General features: G+C 54.8%; 2 protein-coding genes across 2 annotated transcripts; both read right to left on the bottom strand.

Moving 5' to 3' along the window:
* Positions 1-8,338: 8,338 nt before the first annotated feature.
* On the bottom strand, positions 8,339-10,816 carry GJB4 (gap junction protein beta 4). The gene is made up of 2 exons (XM_045782333.2): positions 10,737-10,816; positions 8,339-9,403 (listed from the first exon to the last, which is right to left on the bottom strand). The coding sequence occupies exon 2, from the start codon at positions 9,315-9,317 to the stop codon at positions 8,517-8,519; it is 801 nt and encodes a 266-aa protein (XP_045638289.2). The 5' UTR covers positions 9,318-9,403; positions 10,737-10,816; the 3' UTR covers positions 8,339-8,516.
* A 1,035-nt stretch (positions 10,817-11,851) lies between these two features.
* Positions 11,852-15,352, bottom strand: GJB5 (gap junction protein beta 5). Its single transcript, XM_045782394.2, has 2 exons — positions 15,216-15,352; positions 11,852-13,185 (listed from the first exon to the last, which is right to left on the bottom strand). The coding sequence occupies exon 2, from the start codon at positions 13,156-13,158 to the stop codon at positions 12,337-12,339; it is 822 nt and encodes a 273-aa protein (XP_045638350.1). The 5' UTR covers positions 13,159-13,185; positions 15,216-15,352; the 3' UTR covers positions 11,852-12,336.
* Between the last annotated feature and the right edge of the window lie 2,345 nt (positions 15,353-17,697).

A 17,697-nucleotide genomic window follows, 5' to 3' on the forward strand; every position in this document is an offset into this window, starting at 1 on the left:
GTCCTCACTGTCCCCCCCCCCACTTCACCGGGACCTGGTTTCTGCACCCCATTCTTTACGTATGATGCTCCTGCTATGGGTGCCAATGACATCTATGTTAATTGAATCAACACTTTTCAGTCTTTATCTAATTTGCCCCATGGCAACGTTTGGCCCTGGTGATCACTTTCTCCTTCTCTAGGACTCCTCTTCTAGAAAATTCTAGTAGTTCTAGAAACCTCTTTAGAATGTGTGTCTCTTGGCTTCTGTGACATCATCTTCCTTCTCTGTGACATCATATTCCTTTGGATTCTTTGATATCAATTTACCCTGCAATCCCCTTTCTTGGCTTTCCCCCATTCTATTTGGCCTTTAAGGCTCCATCCTGGCATCTTCTCATCTCTACCCCCACAGACTCTGTACCATATCAGCCACCATCCTGGCTTGAGTTACCACCTACCATAGAAGCCCAGATAGAAGATAACTCCAAATAAAGAGCAAGCCCCTATATTCCCAGTGAGGAGACCCTCCAAAGTTTGGGGGCTGATTTGCATACACACACTTTCAGTGTGGTTGAAATAATAATTACTTTATTAACTTAGTTTGCTACCTATTTTTTTTTCTTTCCAAGTTTTCCTTTAAATTCCAGCGAATTAGCATACAGTGTAAATTTAGTTTCAGGTGTAGATTTTAGTGATTCAACACTTACATACAATACCTGGTACTCATCACAAGTGCACACCTTTATCCCCATCACCTATTATTTATTTATTTATTTATTTATTTATTTATTTATTTATTTATTTATTCGTTCCCATCCCCTATTTGCCCCATCCTCTCATCCTCTCACCCCTCTGGTAACTTTCAGTTTGTTTTCTTTTTCTTTCCTTTTTTAGATTTTATTTATTTATTGGAGAGAGAGAGTGAGAGTGAGAGAGCCCAAGCAGGGCGAGTGGCAGAGGGAGCGGGAGAAGGAGACTCCCTGCTGTGCAGGGAGCTGGAAGCCTGAAGCCAGAAGTGGGACTCGATCCCAGGACCCTGGGAGCATGAGCTAAGCTGAAGCCAGACGCTTCACCGCCTGAGCCACCCAGGCGCCCCCAGCAGTTTGTTTTCTAGAGCTAAGCGTCTGTTTCTTGGTTTCTCTCTCTCCCCACCCCCATGTTCGTTTGTTTTGTTTCTTAAATTCCGCTTCTGAGTGAGATCATATGGTATTTGTCTTTCTCTGACTGACTCCTTTCACTTAGTATAATACTTTCTCGAGTTTGCTACCTATTTTAAGATCACATATTCTATAGAACAATATAGTGAGCCTATTATTTTTTTCCTCCCGTGAACAGTTTATGAAGCAATTTTATTTAAACCTCGAACATTTTTCCGAAACACCTGGGTTAACATCATTAGAGCTTTGTTTGTTATCATTAACCTTTTACAGAATGCACAGACTTTATTTTTGCCCAAGTTATTTGTGACATAGTGCTTTTTAAATCTGTGAATGATACTGGAAACTTCATTCTCTGCCGTAAAAGCCGTGTTGAGTAATCCTGGGTTGCATAACTTAAAAAAAAATCATCTGGTAGGTGTGTGTTTGTCACCTCCATGACATAACCACTTCCTTTATTGTTCTTAAAGTGTGTGTGTGTGTTTTAAAGGGCTTGCCTAGGAAGACAATACTTGCTATTGTAAGGTCATAGCACCAGGAGTCATGATCGAATCTGTGTGAAATGTCTTTCTCTCCATTTTTTCTGATTCCCCCCAGTGACTGCCATGAATATCCAGGACTTCATTGATTGGGGTTATTTCAGGCTAATGAGTTTCCCCCAAAGAGCATTCTGTTGTTCAACATGCAGTAATTGAGAGCTTGCCCCACAACATGGGAGATTTTGTAAGGACTTGGGTATAAGACAAATCCTTCCTACCTGAGGGATACATTTGGAACAAAATCTTACGCTATCTTCAGGCATTTTGCTGACAATTCCCAAGGCAGTATTTCCTCTTCAGTCCTTTCCCCCCTGGCATCCAACAGCTTACTAGACAGCTCCACCTGGGTGTATTTTTATTGAGGGCCTACTATGTGCCAAGCACTGTTCTAGGTGCTGGTGGATAAACGGGTGAGCATGACGGAGGCCCTGTTCTCAGGAGTGCGTCCCAGTGGGATGATACCGAGAATAGACATGTAAACAAATAACATCTCACGTACTAGCCCATGCTACGAAGAAGATAGAACGGGAACGTGTGGTGGAGAGTGACTGGGGTGCACGTGCTTCATCTGGGGAGGGCAGGTCAGAAATGGCCTCCTGGAAGAGAGGAATTTTGAGCTGAGATGTGAATAACAAGGAGATAAATCACGTGAAGCCCTGGAGGGGAAGAGTGTTGCCAACAGAAGCCAGTGCAAGGACTGTGAGCTGGGAGAAGACCAGTGTGGGTGGGTGCGTGCAAAGGGGAGAGCTGAAGAAGAGGAGTTTGGAGAGGCAGCCAGGGCCTATCCGTGCAGGGCTTTGCAGGCCACAGCAATGAGTTTGGTTTATTTTCATTTTTATGGACATTATGGGAAGCCACCTGGAGGGTTTTAAACAAGGGAGTGACTTGACTGATCTTGGTAGAAGATGTCTCAGGCTGCCATGGGCAGGAGGAACGGCAGAGGAGCAAGAGGGGAGGCAGGGACCCGCTACTGCAGCTATCCAGGTGCTCAGTGAGGTGGCTTGGCCTGGCGGGGGGGAAGCACTTGGAGATGGTGGGAAGGGAATGGCCTTTGGACTTGGAATTATAGCCCATGTGACTAACTAGTGGTGTGGATGTGCTTATGAGGAAAGAGACGCCTAGGTTTTTGAATTGAGCAGCTGGGTGGGTGGGGATATCATCTTCCAAGGTGGGAAGACTGGGAGAGAACACAAATCTGTTCTCTGGCAGGGGGATTAGGAGTTCTGTTTTGAATGACCAATAGGAAGTTGGATGCATGAGTCTAACACTCGTGGGAGTGGTTAGGTCTGAACCTGTAAATGTGGGAGCCATCAGTTTATAGATGGTTTTATAGGTGGCACTGGACAAGATCACAGAGGGGAAGAGACGGTAGAGACCTGGGCCCCAGGGCACCCTGCATTTAGAGGTCACCAAGAGGAAGATGAGGCTTCAGTAGAGATCAAGGAGGACCCTTCAGCAAGGTGGGAGGGAAGGCAGGAGAGCGAGCTGTCTGGAAGCCAAGGGAAGATGGTCTTTAAGGAGGGAGCTCTCGATGGCCAAATGTCGCTGAGGGTGTAAGATGAGGATGAAGAACTGATCACTGGATTTGGCAGCTTGTGGCCATGGGTAACCTTGACTAAAGTGGGTAAATGTGATAAGGGAGTGGAGACAGCAAGTGTAGACAACCTTTAGAGGTGGTAGCTGGAGAAGAATGTGGTGTCAAGAGGGCATTCAAAAAAGATAGAGGACATTCTAGCATATTTACAGAATCGTGGGGCAACAACTGTGGAGCACAGTACAGAGTAGGTGAGAGGTGAGGGCTCCAATGTCCAGTGGAGGGGGTACCAGGAGCAGGAATGCTCATTTGTGTCCCAGGGGAGAAGGCAGAGTCAATGGGTGCATAATGCCTGCCTGTTGGCCGAGAAGATTTAGGGGAACGGGCACTGGAGTTTTGGGAAAAGAGGAGAAGGTCTGATACAGTCATCTTGGAGACGAGGGTTAGAGTTTTAGGAAAATGTAGAATTTACCAGAGGGGCTGAGTGCCCACCCGAGGTTTGTGGTCAGAAGTTTCCATTGAAACCAGTCAGTCTGTGGTACGGGTGCCACATGGTGAGTGGGGTTGAGCTGGGGTTGGGGGTCTTGTCTGCTGAGAAACTTTAGCAGCAGGCAAAGGGAAGGGAGTGGAGGATCCATCTACGAAGGGCCCTCGGAGTCTAAGCTGGGGACGGAGGGAAGGGAGGTCATAGCGGGGGTGATGGACAGCGACATGGGGGAGCGCCCACAGATGTGCAGAGGGAGTGCTGGAGTGGGAAGCAGGTGGCTAGGAGGTGATGAGCTCTTGGTACCGATGAGGTCTGGGGCGTGAGCACGTGTGAGGTCTGGGGCGTGTTTCTCAGTGAATAAAGATCGATGGACACAAGGAAGTCAAAGCACGGAGAGGTACATGTTAGATGTGAAGTCACCAGAAATGGTAATAAATGTAGTTTTCCAGAGAGAGAGAAGGTGATCCAGGGGCTGAGCTGGTCCCGCAGAGGGAGGGCATGACCAGGATAGCTTATCTCTCTCTCTGACTCCACGTGTCTGCAACTGAAGTTCTCTGCGTCTCCCACAAACCCGCTCCTCCGCTGGGGAGCTGGCACCGCCACCCGGAGCAGAAATCTGGGTGTCACTTTGGTGCGTCTCCACCTGATCCCCACACCCACTCAGATCACCAGATCGACCCGATTCTATCTCGCAGATCTTTCTGAAATCCAGCCGCTTCTTCATCCCCACTGCACACACCCTCGTTGAGGCCCTTGTTGTTTGTCCCTTGGACGGCTGTGTCAGTTTCCAAATAGGTGGCCCTGCCTTGGTCCCTCTGCACATTAACCAGAGGCATCGTGACTTAGCTCACGTCACTTCTGTGCTGAGTCTCTCCGGTGACTTTTTGTTGTCCTGAGGATAAAGTCCGAGATCATTAACAGGGCTTTCCCAAGAAAGTGCTGCATGACGCAGCCCCTGTCTGCTTCAGCCTGGCTCTTCCCACGAGCCCGAGCCCCCTCGCGGGGCTCCAGCCCTCCTCGGGTTCTTCCTGTCCTCGTCATCAGGCTTGCTCTCCCTCCGCCTCGCAGCCCCTCCTGCTCTGCTTGGCTAAATCCTCCTCTTTCTCTGGGTGTCAGCGTAAGACGTCTCAGGGAAGGGGCACCTGGGTGGCTCGCTCAGTTAAGCATCTGCCTTTGGCTCCCATCATGATCCCAGGGTCCTGGGATGCCATCCTGCATTGGGCTCCCTGCTCAGCGAGGAGCCTGCTTCTCCTTCTTCCTCTGTGCCTCCCCCCTACCCTGCAAATGCGGGCTCCCTCTCTCTCAAATGAATAAATAAAATCTTAAAAAAAAAAAAAAGAAGCCTCAGGGACACTTTTCTTGCATCCCTGGACTTTGGATCCGTCTCCCCCTCTGCCCAGCACCCCGTGCTCCCCAGCATGCCACGAGCTGTCCTCTTCATGGATGTAAACTCCATAAGATCGGGGACTGTATCTGATTCTTCCGAGACGAATCCTCGGCACCTAGCAGGGGGCTTGTCACATAAAAGTGAACAATGAATATTTGTGGACTCAAATCCAATGGGAGATTCTCGAGCTGGAGTAGTTCTGGGTGAAGACCAAGTCCCAGGTGTGGTCCTGTGAGTGAATAGCTAAATGGAGCAGAGGAGGAGGTCATGAGAGCCGCAGAGGGCATGGAATGAAAAGGACAGAGTGACGCCCAGATGGTCCCCGCAGCCCTGGGCTGTGAGAGAATAGCTGAAGACCCTGACTGCTCACGTCTTTCATGAGCGGGGAAAGCAATGAGGTGGCAGCAATGGGGGAGGGGCGGAAGGTGGAGGGGACAGACGGCAGGGGCCCAGCTGAGAGAAGAGATTTCAAGAAGGGGGAGGTGTTAAGTCTGAGAGTCGTAGTGAGGGTGGGGGGGGGAGTTCTCCAGAGTGTGGGCGGGACCGAGGATAAAAGTGCCCCAGCTGAAGTGTTTCCCAGAAGATTCTTCCAGCTCCTCCGAGGCTTCGGGCTTGCTCAGATGGTGTTCCGGTTCTGTCTGGCTCACTGGGTCGGGACTGGGGACTTCTGGGAACAGCACCCATGAAGAGGGCTGCCGCAGTAGTCAGGTCCCCGGATGCCCTCACCCTAGGCTGGCCCCGCAGCAGAAACTGGAATGGGGACTCTGGAATCCCAGAGGGAGTGGGCTATGGCTGGTTTGCGTCCGCACGTGGGAGCTACGTTGGGCTGAGTAGTGTGGGGCCCCCTGGTTCTGAATGGGTTGAGAATGCCAGCCTGTTTTCTGGGATTGTGTGGTCACAGCTCTGGTCTGGATTGGTGGTGGAGTCACCCTTATTTCCTGGGATCAGGAGTTCCGTGGATGGTATTGGCACCTTGCCCAAGTCCCCTTCACCGGGGGACAGCCATCCCCTAGTTGCTGTGAATATAGGGTGCTCTTGCTTGTAGCTGCCCACGGAGAATTGACCTTGATTGAATGGGAGTCACCTACCCCTTCCTGTAGCCCTGCTGCCCACGGGCTGGCCTGAAGTCAACAACTGACTGGTACGGGAGCTCCAAAGCCTGATGCCTTCTCCTCCAGCGGGGACAACGCAGTGGTGGCATTTATGATCCAAAGGTCCCTCACCGCACCGGGGTCAAGGCTAAGGTTCCCTGAGCCCACACCCAGCTCGGCCTCCTCCCTAGCCTGCTTCCCTTGCTCCTTCCTCCTCATGCACGTGAATTCCTGTCACTGGTTCTGCTCCCGGGGACCTTGACCTAAGACAAAGTGACACCTGATCTTGTCCTATAATTGGGGGAGGGGGAGGCACAGAGTCTTTCCATGGACCACGGGAGACACAGCCCCCTATAGACTCAGCCCATCTGGGCGGGCTTGGAATGTCCCCTCCCCTCTCTAGGCCAGTTTCCTCAACAATAAATGAAACATTTAGGCTAGATTTAGTTAAAATAGCAACAATGATGGAATTTAAAAACAAATGAGAGGACAGCTTATCTGTACTCCCTGGCCGAGGTGCAGTGAAGGATTCAGGTAAACCAGACAGGTCCCTTCCCCCAAGCAGCTCATAGCCCATTTACTAGTTTACCAAACATTTACTGAAGGGAGCTGGGGACCTGGGTGAGTCGGTGTCCTGCTTGTGAAGGGTTCACAGACTGATGGGGAGAACGCAGAGACACAAGCTAGGCTTCAGTGTTCGAACCTTGGGGTCTGAGGAAGGGTCGCAGAGGCGGAAGGAAGGGCACTCCAGGCAGAGGGAACACGTATCCGAAGGCCCGAGGCGTGACACAGCATGATGTGTGTGGTTGGGGACCGGTAAGCCCTTTGGTATTACTGGTGAGTGCAAGGAGGGAGGGAGCAGGGGTGCCGTCGGCGAGGCCAGCAGGGACCAGGTGGAGGGGCAATGGGGGGTCGTGGGGGTAGTGGAAGAATTTTGGAAGAGGGAGGAACCACCGTCAGGTGCGTGTGTGGGAAGACCGCTCTGTCCCTGCAGTGGAAGAGCAGTGAGGGAGGAAGGGCAGACTCAGGAGGCATTTAGGGTTGGAACTGGCGGGACGTGATACTGCACTGGGCTGTGTGCGTGAGAGGCTGGAAGAAGGGAGGGCGTGAGGATGTCAGGCCAGCTCCGGGCTCGGACAGCTGGGTGGGGGCACACCATTCCTGGGAGGGGGTGGGTGATGTGTGAGGAGGGTAGGTGCGGTCCATTTGGGAGCAGCTGACTGGAGGAGACCTGGGGGCCTCCCAGAGGGTCGAACCCTGGGCAGATGGTGGGAGGCTCTGGGACTCAGGTGTGGTTCTGGGAGTGGTCAGGGTCTGAGTGGTGGGGGTGAGGGTGGGGGTGGGGGTGTGTCCAGGGAAGAGAAGGGGAATTCCTCAGACTTGAGGTTCTGCGAGGGACCCTTTAGTTGAGATGCTCTCAGTAGGTCCCGGGCCTGTGGGGATATCCCCCTTGGACATCCTGGCAGACTTCCCATCCTGGGCGTGCTCTCAGCACTGTTCCACCCTTTCCAGGCCTTCCCCTCCTGCCCTCAGAGGTTGGCCTCCCTGAGGCCTGTGCGGGGCAGGGTGAGGGAGGCTGGAATGGCGGAGGCAGAGGCCTCCCAAACCACATGCATTCACCTGACGGACTCCGACTGAGAACAGAGCCATGCTAGGCCCGGGGTCTCCTGGGGTCCCACTCCTCCTGCCTTGGCCAGCTGCTTGCAGAGTCCAGAGACCCCTGGAGCAGCCTCTCGGCAGTCCCACCATGTCCTGGGGGTGCACTGTGTGTGTGTGTCTGTGTGTGTGTGTGTCTATGTGTGTGTATGGTGTGTGTTGTGTGTCTGTGTGTGTGTGTGTGTGTGTGTGGCGTGTGTGTGTCTGTGTGTGTGTGTGTGGCGTGTGTTGTGTGTGTGTATGTGTGGCGTGTGTTGTGTGTGTGTGTCTGTGTGTGTGTGTGGCGTGTGTTGTGTGTGTGTGGCGTGTGTTGTGTGTCTGTGTGCGTGTGTGTGTGTGTGTGTGTGTGTGATGAACTTGGATGTGAGGTCCCAGGGCTCAGGTGCCCAGTGAGTGGTTGTGGCCTCCTCTCTGAAGTCCACAGTGAAACCCCCTGACACTTCTACCCGCCACGCCCCGCCTGGTCTACAACATACTGGGAAAATCATATTTATTAACGGTTCTCACATACCCCGTTGCCATATACAAAATTCCCATCAGCCGTCAACCTCCCTCCCCTGGGGCTCTCCAGCACTGGCCCGCCTGGGGGCTTCCCGAGCCCTGCAAGCATCTTCCTCGCCTGCCCTGCTGTGGCCTCAGAGAGCAGACCACGGCCCTGGTGGTCCTCGCTACCGACCTCACAGGTCATGGAAACCCACCTGTATCCATCGTGGCCGACCCAGCCTTCATTAGGACAGAGTTCCCATCTTGGGGGTGCTCTCCCTGGGAGAGGACGTACGGGGGGCATGTGTCGGGCAGGTGATCCCGGTGCCGAGACCGCTCGCGCCTCGGACTGAGGGTCTCCAGGCACCTCTTGCCCACCAGGTAGAGGACCTCACTGACGTTGAGCAGGATGCAGACCACGGCTGTGGCCACCATGAAGTAGGTGAAGACCTTCTTCTCCGTGGGTCGGGAGATGTAGCAGTCCACCGTGTGGGGGCAGGGCGCCTCGGAGCAGGCCACCACCCGGGGCATGTCGTAGTCCTGGTAGAGGCGGTGGAAGACGTAGAGGAAGCCGGCGTCGACGGCAGCCTTGAAGACGAGACTCAGCAGGTAGGTCCACCACAGGCCGCCTCGCTTCTTGCTCGGGTTGTCGTACAGGGACTGCGTGTTGGGCCCGTGTTTCCGGCGGTGCCGGCGCTCGCGCTCCTGGCGGTAGGCCACGTGCATGACCACGAGCAGCGAGGGGCAGGTGACCAGGATGAGCTGCAGGGCCCAGAGGCGCACGTGCGACACGGGGAAGAACTCGTCGTAGCAGACGTTGGGGCAGCCCGGCTGCTTGGTGTTGCACACGAAGTCCTTCTGCTCGTCATCCCACACCTCCTCGGCGGCCACCACGTACACCAGCACGCGGAAGATGAACACCACAGACAGCCAGATGCGGCCCAGCGCCGTGGAGTACTTGTTGACCCCGCTCAGGAGGCCCTGCAGGGACGCCCAGTTCATGCTGACCGTGCCCTTGCTTCCTCACGTGGACCGTCTGCACCCGTGAGCACCCACTCGGGGCGTGGGGGCCACGAGGCCGGGAGAGCCTGGAAATGGGGGCCTTTTATTAAAGGTGCAATTGGCAAAACCCTTTCACAAACACTCTGTCGTCACGTCCTCGCTTGCCATGACTTGGTGGGGTCGGGATGGCCGTTATCCCCGTTTCACAGGGGAGTAAGCTGAGGCCCAGGGAGGCACCCACCCAAGGCTCCCCATCTGGAATTGGCAGAGCTGGTCTTGAACCCCCACCTTTCAGTTCCAAAATCAGGGAAGATTTTATTCTATGAAGTAATGGATGAATGTGAAGATAACCAGCCTGCATGAATGCACCCGCCAACTTCTTTGACCCCCAAGTTCCAGCCCTGCGGACCACACGACTTCTACAGAAACAGGAAGAAGGTGTGGATTGGATGATTTGCCTCCTCTCAGCTGCCGGGACTGGACAGGGGCAGAGGGGAGGGAGATGTGTCTTTCAGTTCCTCCAACCCCTCCTGAGCACCGATAGGGGCCAGGCCCTGTGCTGGGCGTGTTCCTATCGGCCTCCGGGGACCTTGAGTGATACCCAACCTCACCGAGAGGCCCAGGACATCCCCAGGCCTGACATTTCCTTCCAGACTAAGCAGGCTCTTTGGAACCGTGGGGTTTGGCATCATCCACCCCTCCCCCACACCGGTGCTGACCGCCCTGACCACACTCGGTTCCTCTGGAATTCCAACCATTTCAGGTTTAGGAGGGGAAGGGACAGAGGCGTGATTCCGGCTCCGTCCTTCCCCCCATCACTCACCTTTGCTCTCAGGAACACCCTCCTCTGTTTGCTCGTCAGGTCCCCCATTATCCCCGGTCAGGCCTCTGTCCTGTGCACACGTTATCCTCCCTGCCCCCTTATCTGGGGCGCCATCAGGTTCCATCTCTGCCCCCCCCCCATCCCTGATCCAGACCTCAGCATCTTAGAGCTTGTGACACTGGGACTTTCTCCGAGCACCCTCCTCTGCAGGCTAGATCACCGGTACTCAGGTGCTCTGTTTTCCGGTCTCCTGTGCCAGACTGTCAGCGTCTGGAGGGCCCCTGCAGCTCATTCATCCGTTTCCCCAGGACTCGGCACCTGGCCTGGCCTGGTGAACACCTGATAGACATTTACTGAACTAAAACTCCCTCTTCCTGATCCCTCCTCTTCCTTGTCTCTTCTCTGGTCCTCTGTCCTCCCTTTGGTCTGGTGGGACGTCCCTGCCCCTTCTTGGGGCTTCCTTGGGGTTTCTCTAGGGATCCTCTGTCCCCTCTGTTCCTCCCAGGAGCCCAGCCTGCAGGCCAAGTTCCCCGGGGATCCTCAGCCCATCTGGTCCCTGCTTCCCAGCCCGGTCTCCTGCCCAATTTGGTCCTCACCTTTCTCAGGTCCAGCAGAGACTCCGGTCCCTGGGCTTGTCTGTCTGCCTGGGGGCCTCCCGGAGGCAGCTTTTGTTCCTCACTCCTCTGCTGGGTGGAGCTTTCTGAGCCAATGAGCCAAGGGGGAGAGAGCGGGTGGGCAGGCAGGCGGACTTCCCCGGGCACATATTCAGAGCAAACACCTGTGGCCCTTCTCCCCTGGCCCACGCCTTCTCTCCAGCCTGGATGGGTATGGCTGGGTCTGGCTCCCTGGGCTGGCAGGTGTGTGGGTGAAGCTGTCTTTGGGGGGGCAGTGAGGAGCCTGGTATCCTAATGCCAGGGCCCAGGTCAGCACCCGCGGCTGCTGTCTGTTGTCCCAGCCCCTTCCCGTTGCCTTATTGCCCCTGGTCCCTCTGTCCCCGGGCCTCTCTGCTGCCCTTTTCTCTGGAAGCACGGTTCTGGGGTCCTCAGCAACTGACATCTATGGAGAGGGGCAACCTTGATCCAGCCCAGGATCACATCCCACCCTGGTGGGGACATTTCTGGGGACTAGGGCTTGGGCTGCTGGTGAGCTGTGTAGGGGATGGGAAGGGCCGATTATGGTTCTTTTAGACAAGCATACCCGCTGCCCTGGTGGAGACAGAGAATGCAGGTTGGCAGCATGAAATGCCCCAGTTGGCACAGGGCCAGGCACAACCTCGATGTCCACCTTCTATGGGCCTGGGCCTCTAGGGAAGTCAGAGTACTTCCCAGTGGGGGCTGCAGAGGGGCCTTGGATCTGTGTCCTGGCTGTCCTGGTGGCTGGGAGAGTGAAGGTTAATGTGCAGCCAGGGAGGGGCTCCTCTGCTTCATTTCCCACAAGCATTTATTGAGCACTTCCTAATACCAATGATTAACATTTATGTGGCCTTTTACAGCTGGCTTACCCCATCCACAGCCATGAGCTCATCCAGTCCCCCCACCCCCGGGCTCTGTATTATTAACCCATTTTGGAAAGGAGCTGAAGTCCCTTTCCCAGAGTCCCAATGGAACTTGGCTTCAAATGCAAGTGTTCTGACTCAAAAGTTCATGAACTTTCCATTGCAACACACAGCTCGCACAAGCTAAGCCCCATTATGTTTGCAGATAGCCCTCAGACCTCAATTTGCAACTGGGGATAAAGGCTTGTCTTGAGCACAAGCAGGTGGTATGACCTCCAGTAGCACTGAGGACCCTTTGCTGGGGGAGGGAATGGCCCCTCACGTGGCTGGATCAGGTCCAGCCCTTTGCAGGGACAGAGAGGTTGACCCAGTGACCTGAGAAGGGTCACAAAGGTTGAAGGACCGAATGGCACCTTGAATCAAGTGGATGCGTTGACTTTTATTAAGTCTTGACCGTGCCTCCCCCCCCAAAGGTACTTGCACATCCATTCTCTAAATAAACCCTCCTCACAGCAACCACCCTGTGACGGGGGCTTCGCCTCCATTTTACCCAAAAGGAAACGAAGTTCAGCTCAGAGGGAGGGGTGACTTGTCCAAGGCCCCACAGCTGGGGCCGGTGCCGAACCCTCCCTGCTTTCTGCCCCCACGGCTGCACCTGTGGGAGACGCCAGGCCTCTCCACCGGGTTTGACTGGGCGGCTCTCACAGGATGGTCTTCTTCACTTGGTCTCGAGGGAGGTCTGGTAAGAGAGGAGGGTGAGAGTCTGAGCCCAGAAAGATGAGGTCGCCTGAGAGGAGGTCGTCCCCCTTGCAGGAAGAGGTGGCACAGTCCGGGCAGTGGGCCACGCCTGTGGCCCTGGCTCTCCTCGCTGCCAAGCCCTCACGGCACTTCTTGCTCACCAGGTAGACCAGCTCTACGAGGTTGAGCAGGATGCAAATGGCGGCCGTGACCACCATGAAGAGAGTGAAGATGTTCTTCTCCGAGGGCTTGGAGATGAAGCAGTCCACCGTGTTGGGACACGGAGCTATGTGGCACTTGACCACATGAGGGAGGGTATATTTGGGGTAGAAGGAGTGGAACACATAGAGGAAGGCGGTATCCACGCCGGCCTTGAACACCAGGCTGCAGACGTACGTCCACCACAGCCCACCCCGCTTCTTGCCGGGGTTCAGGTAGAGGCGCCCGCCGTCCTCCCCCACTACCTCTCGGTGCTTCTTCTCCCGAGCCTCCCGGTAGGCCACGTGCATGACCACGAGCAGCGAGGGGCAGGTGACGAGGATAAGCTGCAGGGCCCAGAGACGCACGTGAGACACGGGGAAGAACTCGTCAAAGCAGACGTTGGAGCAGCCCGGCTGCTTGGTGTTGCAGTCAAAATCCTTGTGGTCATCGCTCCACACTCGCTCAGCTGTCACCAGGTACACCAGCACACGGAAGATGAAGACCAGAGACAGCCAGATGCGGCCGAAGGCTGTGGAGTACTTGTTGACCCCGCTCAGGAGCCCTTCGAAGATCCCCCAGTTCATAGTGGACCCAGGCGTTGGCTGCTCCTGCTGGGAAATAATCGTCATTTCCCACATTTATAGGATACCGACTCTGAGCACCTTATGGAAATATATAATCTGTATTCAATTGTCACAGGCACAGAGGAGCTAGGTTCTGTTATTGTCCCCATTTTACAGAGAGAGGAAATGAAGGTTTGGGGGGTTATAAAGGTTGCACAACTATTAGGTGCAGAGCTGGGATTCGAACCCAGGTAATTAAGTCCAGAACCCATAGAAGTGGGGGAAGGTGGGTCCAGGGAGCCACCCTTTCCTCCTGGGGCCAAGGCTCTGGTTTTGCAGTCCTGAAGTCCTTCAGTAGGTGGGGCATTCTGCCCTCTCCCTCTGTTCCAAACCTGGCCCTCCTCCTCAGGGTGCGGAGCCTTAGGAAGACTTCTCTCCTTTTGAGCCCCGCTCTGTCCTCTTAGCCCCTCCTAAGGGGAACCTGCTCCTTGCCCTTTACTTGGCTTAGGGGATTGGGCGGGAGAGGCTGCTGGAACTTTGTCCCCAAACTCCCATCTGGTCTAACACTCAGTAAATATCCAGGCAATGTCTTGCTCGGGTGCAGCTCACTTGAAGTGAGGCCAGTGGCAATCCAGCTGAGAGGTAAAGTAGGGGACAATGGTTCTCTTTACCCAATAGCCTTCCTCAAGAAGCCTGGGATTCTGGGGATTCCCAAACTCGTGTTCCGTGGAACCCTGGCCATAGTTTGGCAACAGGAGCAGTGAGAGAAAAGGATTCTGTGTTCGAGAAAGGGAGACAAATATAGGTTCAGCAAAGTTAAATAGGTCCCTTTACTCGACCAAGCTAATACATTGACACCTGAATCCCCAAAGGGAAGGGATATGTAGCATTACCTAAACTCCTTCGACCACAGAACCTTTTTTTTTTTTTTTTAAATCATTGTGTGGAATAGTCTTGTCAAAACAGCAAAATGGGAAATGCTGCTCTGGTCAGTTTTCCTGGCGAGTTTGGTGCGGTGAACACACAGGTATCAGATTTACCTCCATTTATGGAGTGTGACTGCCGTTCAGAGCAAGAGACTCCCACTCCCTCTCTTGGAATTCTTCTGCCTGGTTCCTGGCGGGGCGGGGGTGGGGGGTGGGGTGTCCCCTGAGACCCAGGCACTGTGGTCTCACCTGCTGGGCTTCCCTGGGACCTCAGGGAGACTGCATAGCCTCTTGCTCTAAGGTGTTCTTGATGCCCTTCCCGGGGCCCGTGGTAGGCTCTGGTCCCTGTGCTGTCCTGACCGCCTATGGCACCTGCTGCGGATGGACAGGGTCCTGGTAGGAGCCAACATTCATTGAGTATTTATGCGGCACTTTGCATGAATCAGAACAGCAACTGTATGAAAGCGTATGATATTTTTTATTCCCAATTAACAGATGAGGAAAGTGGAACACAGAGAGGTTAATCAATTTGCTCAGAGTTGCACAGCTGGGAAGCAGCCGAGCCGGGATTTGAACCACACTCTGGGCCTGGGCCCCTTTCCTTAAGTTGCAGGAAGCTGCTTGCCCATCTGGTCCATGCCCACCCTCTCCTCCAGCAGGTGGATGCTGGGTAAGGGAGGCTGGAGGTGTCTCTGCTCTCAGCCTGTCTCTCCACGGTTCTGGCTATACCACCTACCATTTGGTGGTGAATCATCAGCTTGTCTTCGCTCAGTCCCGCCTGAGGTGGGCGGAACTCCTGGCAGCTGGACAGGGAACAGCCTGGGAGGCTCCAGCCCTTAGTCCCCAGAGGCTCTTGGCCCAGCCCACCTGGGGTGTGGCGGGTGGGGCTTTGCAAGCTCAGGCAGAGCGGCTTAGTGTGCTCAGTTCCTGGCACCCGTGTGAGCCCCTCTCCCACTCGGTCCCTGGCTCCCACCTCTGCTCAGCTGGGGAGAGCAGGAAGGGCGCAGGGCAGAGGAGGGAGGAGCCCTCCATTCCTCTCCCATCAGAACCCAGGGTGGTAGATATGTCCAGGCCACCTCTCTCGCCTCACCACCAGAGAAGCGTCCCTCTGCCGGGTATGCCCAGGGTCCATCTGGACACAGGTGACCTTACCTGGATGGCTACTCCTCAGAACTCTCTGCGTACTGGCTCCTGGCAGCTGGAAGTCGGACTCAGCGTGGCAGCTGGAACTCATGTCAGGGCCAGGGAGGGTGTTTGGGGCAGCGCATTCCCAGGACGGAGCCTGCAGAGTCGGCAGGCAGCCTGGGTGTGCCGCCGGCCCGGGGGGAGGAGTTGCTGCGCCCGACACTGTCATTGGCTGGGCCCAGCCTCCCCAGACTGCTTCTGCTGAGGCCCAGAAACTTAAGGGTTCATGGCTCACTCTTCCTGGGGCGCTGAGCCGAGAATCCTGGCATCCTCTGAGGGGAGAACTGCAGGTCCACCTTGAGCCCCTGCTTGTCCTCTTATCCCTGGCCTTGTGTGGGAGGAGCTGAGGTCTGTCCTGCCTTCTCATCCTTCTTCAGAAAGTCCCCATGCCACTTCTTGGGACTCTAGGGGCTGCTCTCTGGCTTTCTATTCTTCTGGCTTCAGTTATTTTCTGAAATGCCATGACTCCCAAACTCGGTCTCCAGCCCATCTGCTTTTGCCCCATCCACTGCCTCTCCTTGGATGCCCTTCTCTTGCCTTTCTCATCATCTGGTACCCCTCCAAGAAGCCTTCCCTGATTGGCACTCCAGGTGGCTTAGAGCCTCACCTCTGGGCTTTCCTGGCCTTGAACTTCCCCATCATCATGACTGTATTGGAATAGTTGATCTTATTCAGCTGGTAGGACCTATCTATTGAGTAAACAAATCAATCCACACCGACAGGGACTTGTGAGCAGGACATAAAGCAGACCAGCTCCTGGCCCCCAGGAGCTCACCCACTTGGCCTTGATGACCAGCTGAGAAGTCTAGTACCAGCTTCACGGAGACCCTCATGACTGCTAAAGGGCCACGGGGCAGGTTTCTGGGCCCAGGCTCCCCTTCCACGCCATCCATGGCTGCTGGAATCCAGTTCAGTCTTTGTACCCCTACGCTGGGTACGTGAGGGATTGTGCAGAGAGCCGCCCCCACCCCAAAACAGACACATACACGGAACACCCCACCCCCAACACCACACGCAATGGCCCTTCCACCAAGAAAGGATCCGGAGAGCCTGGGCAGGCACACAGATGGGGGCCGGAGATACCCTGATATCAGAATGGCCTCAAGGGGGAGCCCCAGCAGGAAGGCCTTGGGAATGGACAAGTCCTGTCCAGGACAGGTGCCTCCCTGTCTGATGGGGGAGGCATTTCAGGGAACTGCCTAAGGCAGGGGCCCTCTGCCTCTGGACCCCACATACCTGCACCTGGAGCCCCTATGCCCTATATCTGGAGCTTACTTTCCCACATCTGGGGCTCACACCCTACATCTAGAGCCCACACCGCTGCCTCTGGACCCACACCCCTGCGTCTGGAATCTCATACATATGGTACTTTCAGATCCGGGCAATTTCCCTGTCCTCCAAAGTACAGTGAGACATTTTGTGCCCGTGAGGGGTGTCCGTGCACAGAGAAAGCACGACGCAGCACAGTGACTGAGCCCAGCCTGTGTGGCCCGGATCCCACGGCTGCCTCTTCCTCTCCACGGGATGCCTCAGTTTCTTATCTGTATAGTGGAACAGTAACATCGCCCACCTGGTAGGGTTGGTGTGCTGGTTAGCCCAGCTCGTAGAGCTCTAGAACAGTGCCCGGCACAAAGGAAGCCCTTTTGAGGACTACCTCTGATGTACGTGAACTGAACTGAACTGAACACAAAGTGACTTCCTCCCCTTTTCCTTATTCCTAGGCCTTTTCTCTCTGAGACGTAGGGAAGGCAGAGAAGGGAGGGGAAGACAGACACACTCACTAGAGAAAGTCTCATGTGGATGAATGTTGACTTTGGGTTGGAAAGGCAAAACCCGGGCCATGCAGAGAGGTGGGGAGGGGGCAGGGAGCAGCCCCAAGGAGTTTCTCATTAGTGCAGAGACACAGCCTGTTGTCCTAATGAACTTCTAAGATGTCCTTTATCGGCAGGTCACACGGGGTCAGGATTCAATGGACTGTGTATCCAGGAGCCACAAATACCACAGACCCAGAGCAAGCACGATGCGAGCACACAGGTACACCCCCATACACACGGGCCACACCTTGCAGGCACAGTGTTGTACGATGGGGTAGTGTTTTGTTCCGTTCACAGTTGTACCCCTGGGACCTGGGATGGTGCCTGGCACCAAGTCAGGCTGCATTTATGTTTATTGAATGACTGATGTATGAAATGCATGCACCTTGCAAAGATTCACACACATCTGTCCCTCTCTATATGCTTCTCCCCAATGATTACCAAGTACAGGAGAGGAGAGACACTTGGCTGGCTTAGGGACAACATTGTGAGAGGTCCTATAAGGGACATGCAACAGAGAAGGGAGCGTCAAGTTCTGCCAAAGGGACATCCAGACAAGGTAACGTTTAAGTTGGGTTTTGAAGGATGTATAGGAGTTCACCAAGAAGAGCCAAGGAGGAGAGGCCTCTGAGGCA

Source organism: Ursus americanus, chromosome 33 (genome assembly GCF_024610735.1).
Source record: "Ursus americanus isolate L20-20 chromosome 33, mUrsAme1.1.p, whole genome shotgun sequence".
NCBI classification, from domain to species: Eukaryota; Metazoa; Chordata; class Mammalia; order Carnivora; family Ursidae; genus Ursus; species Ursus americanus.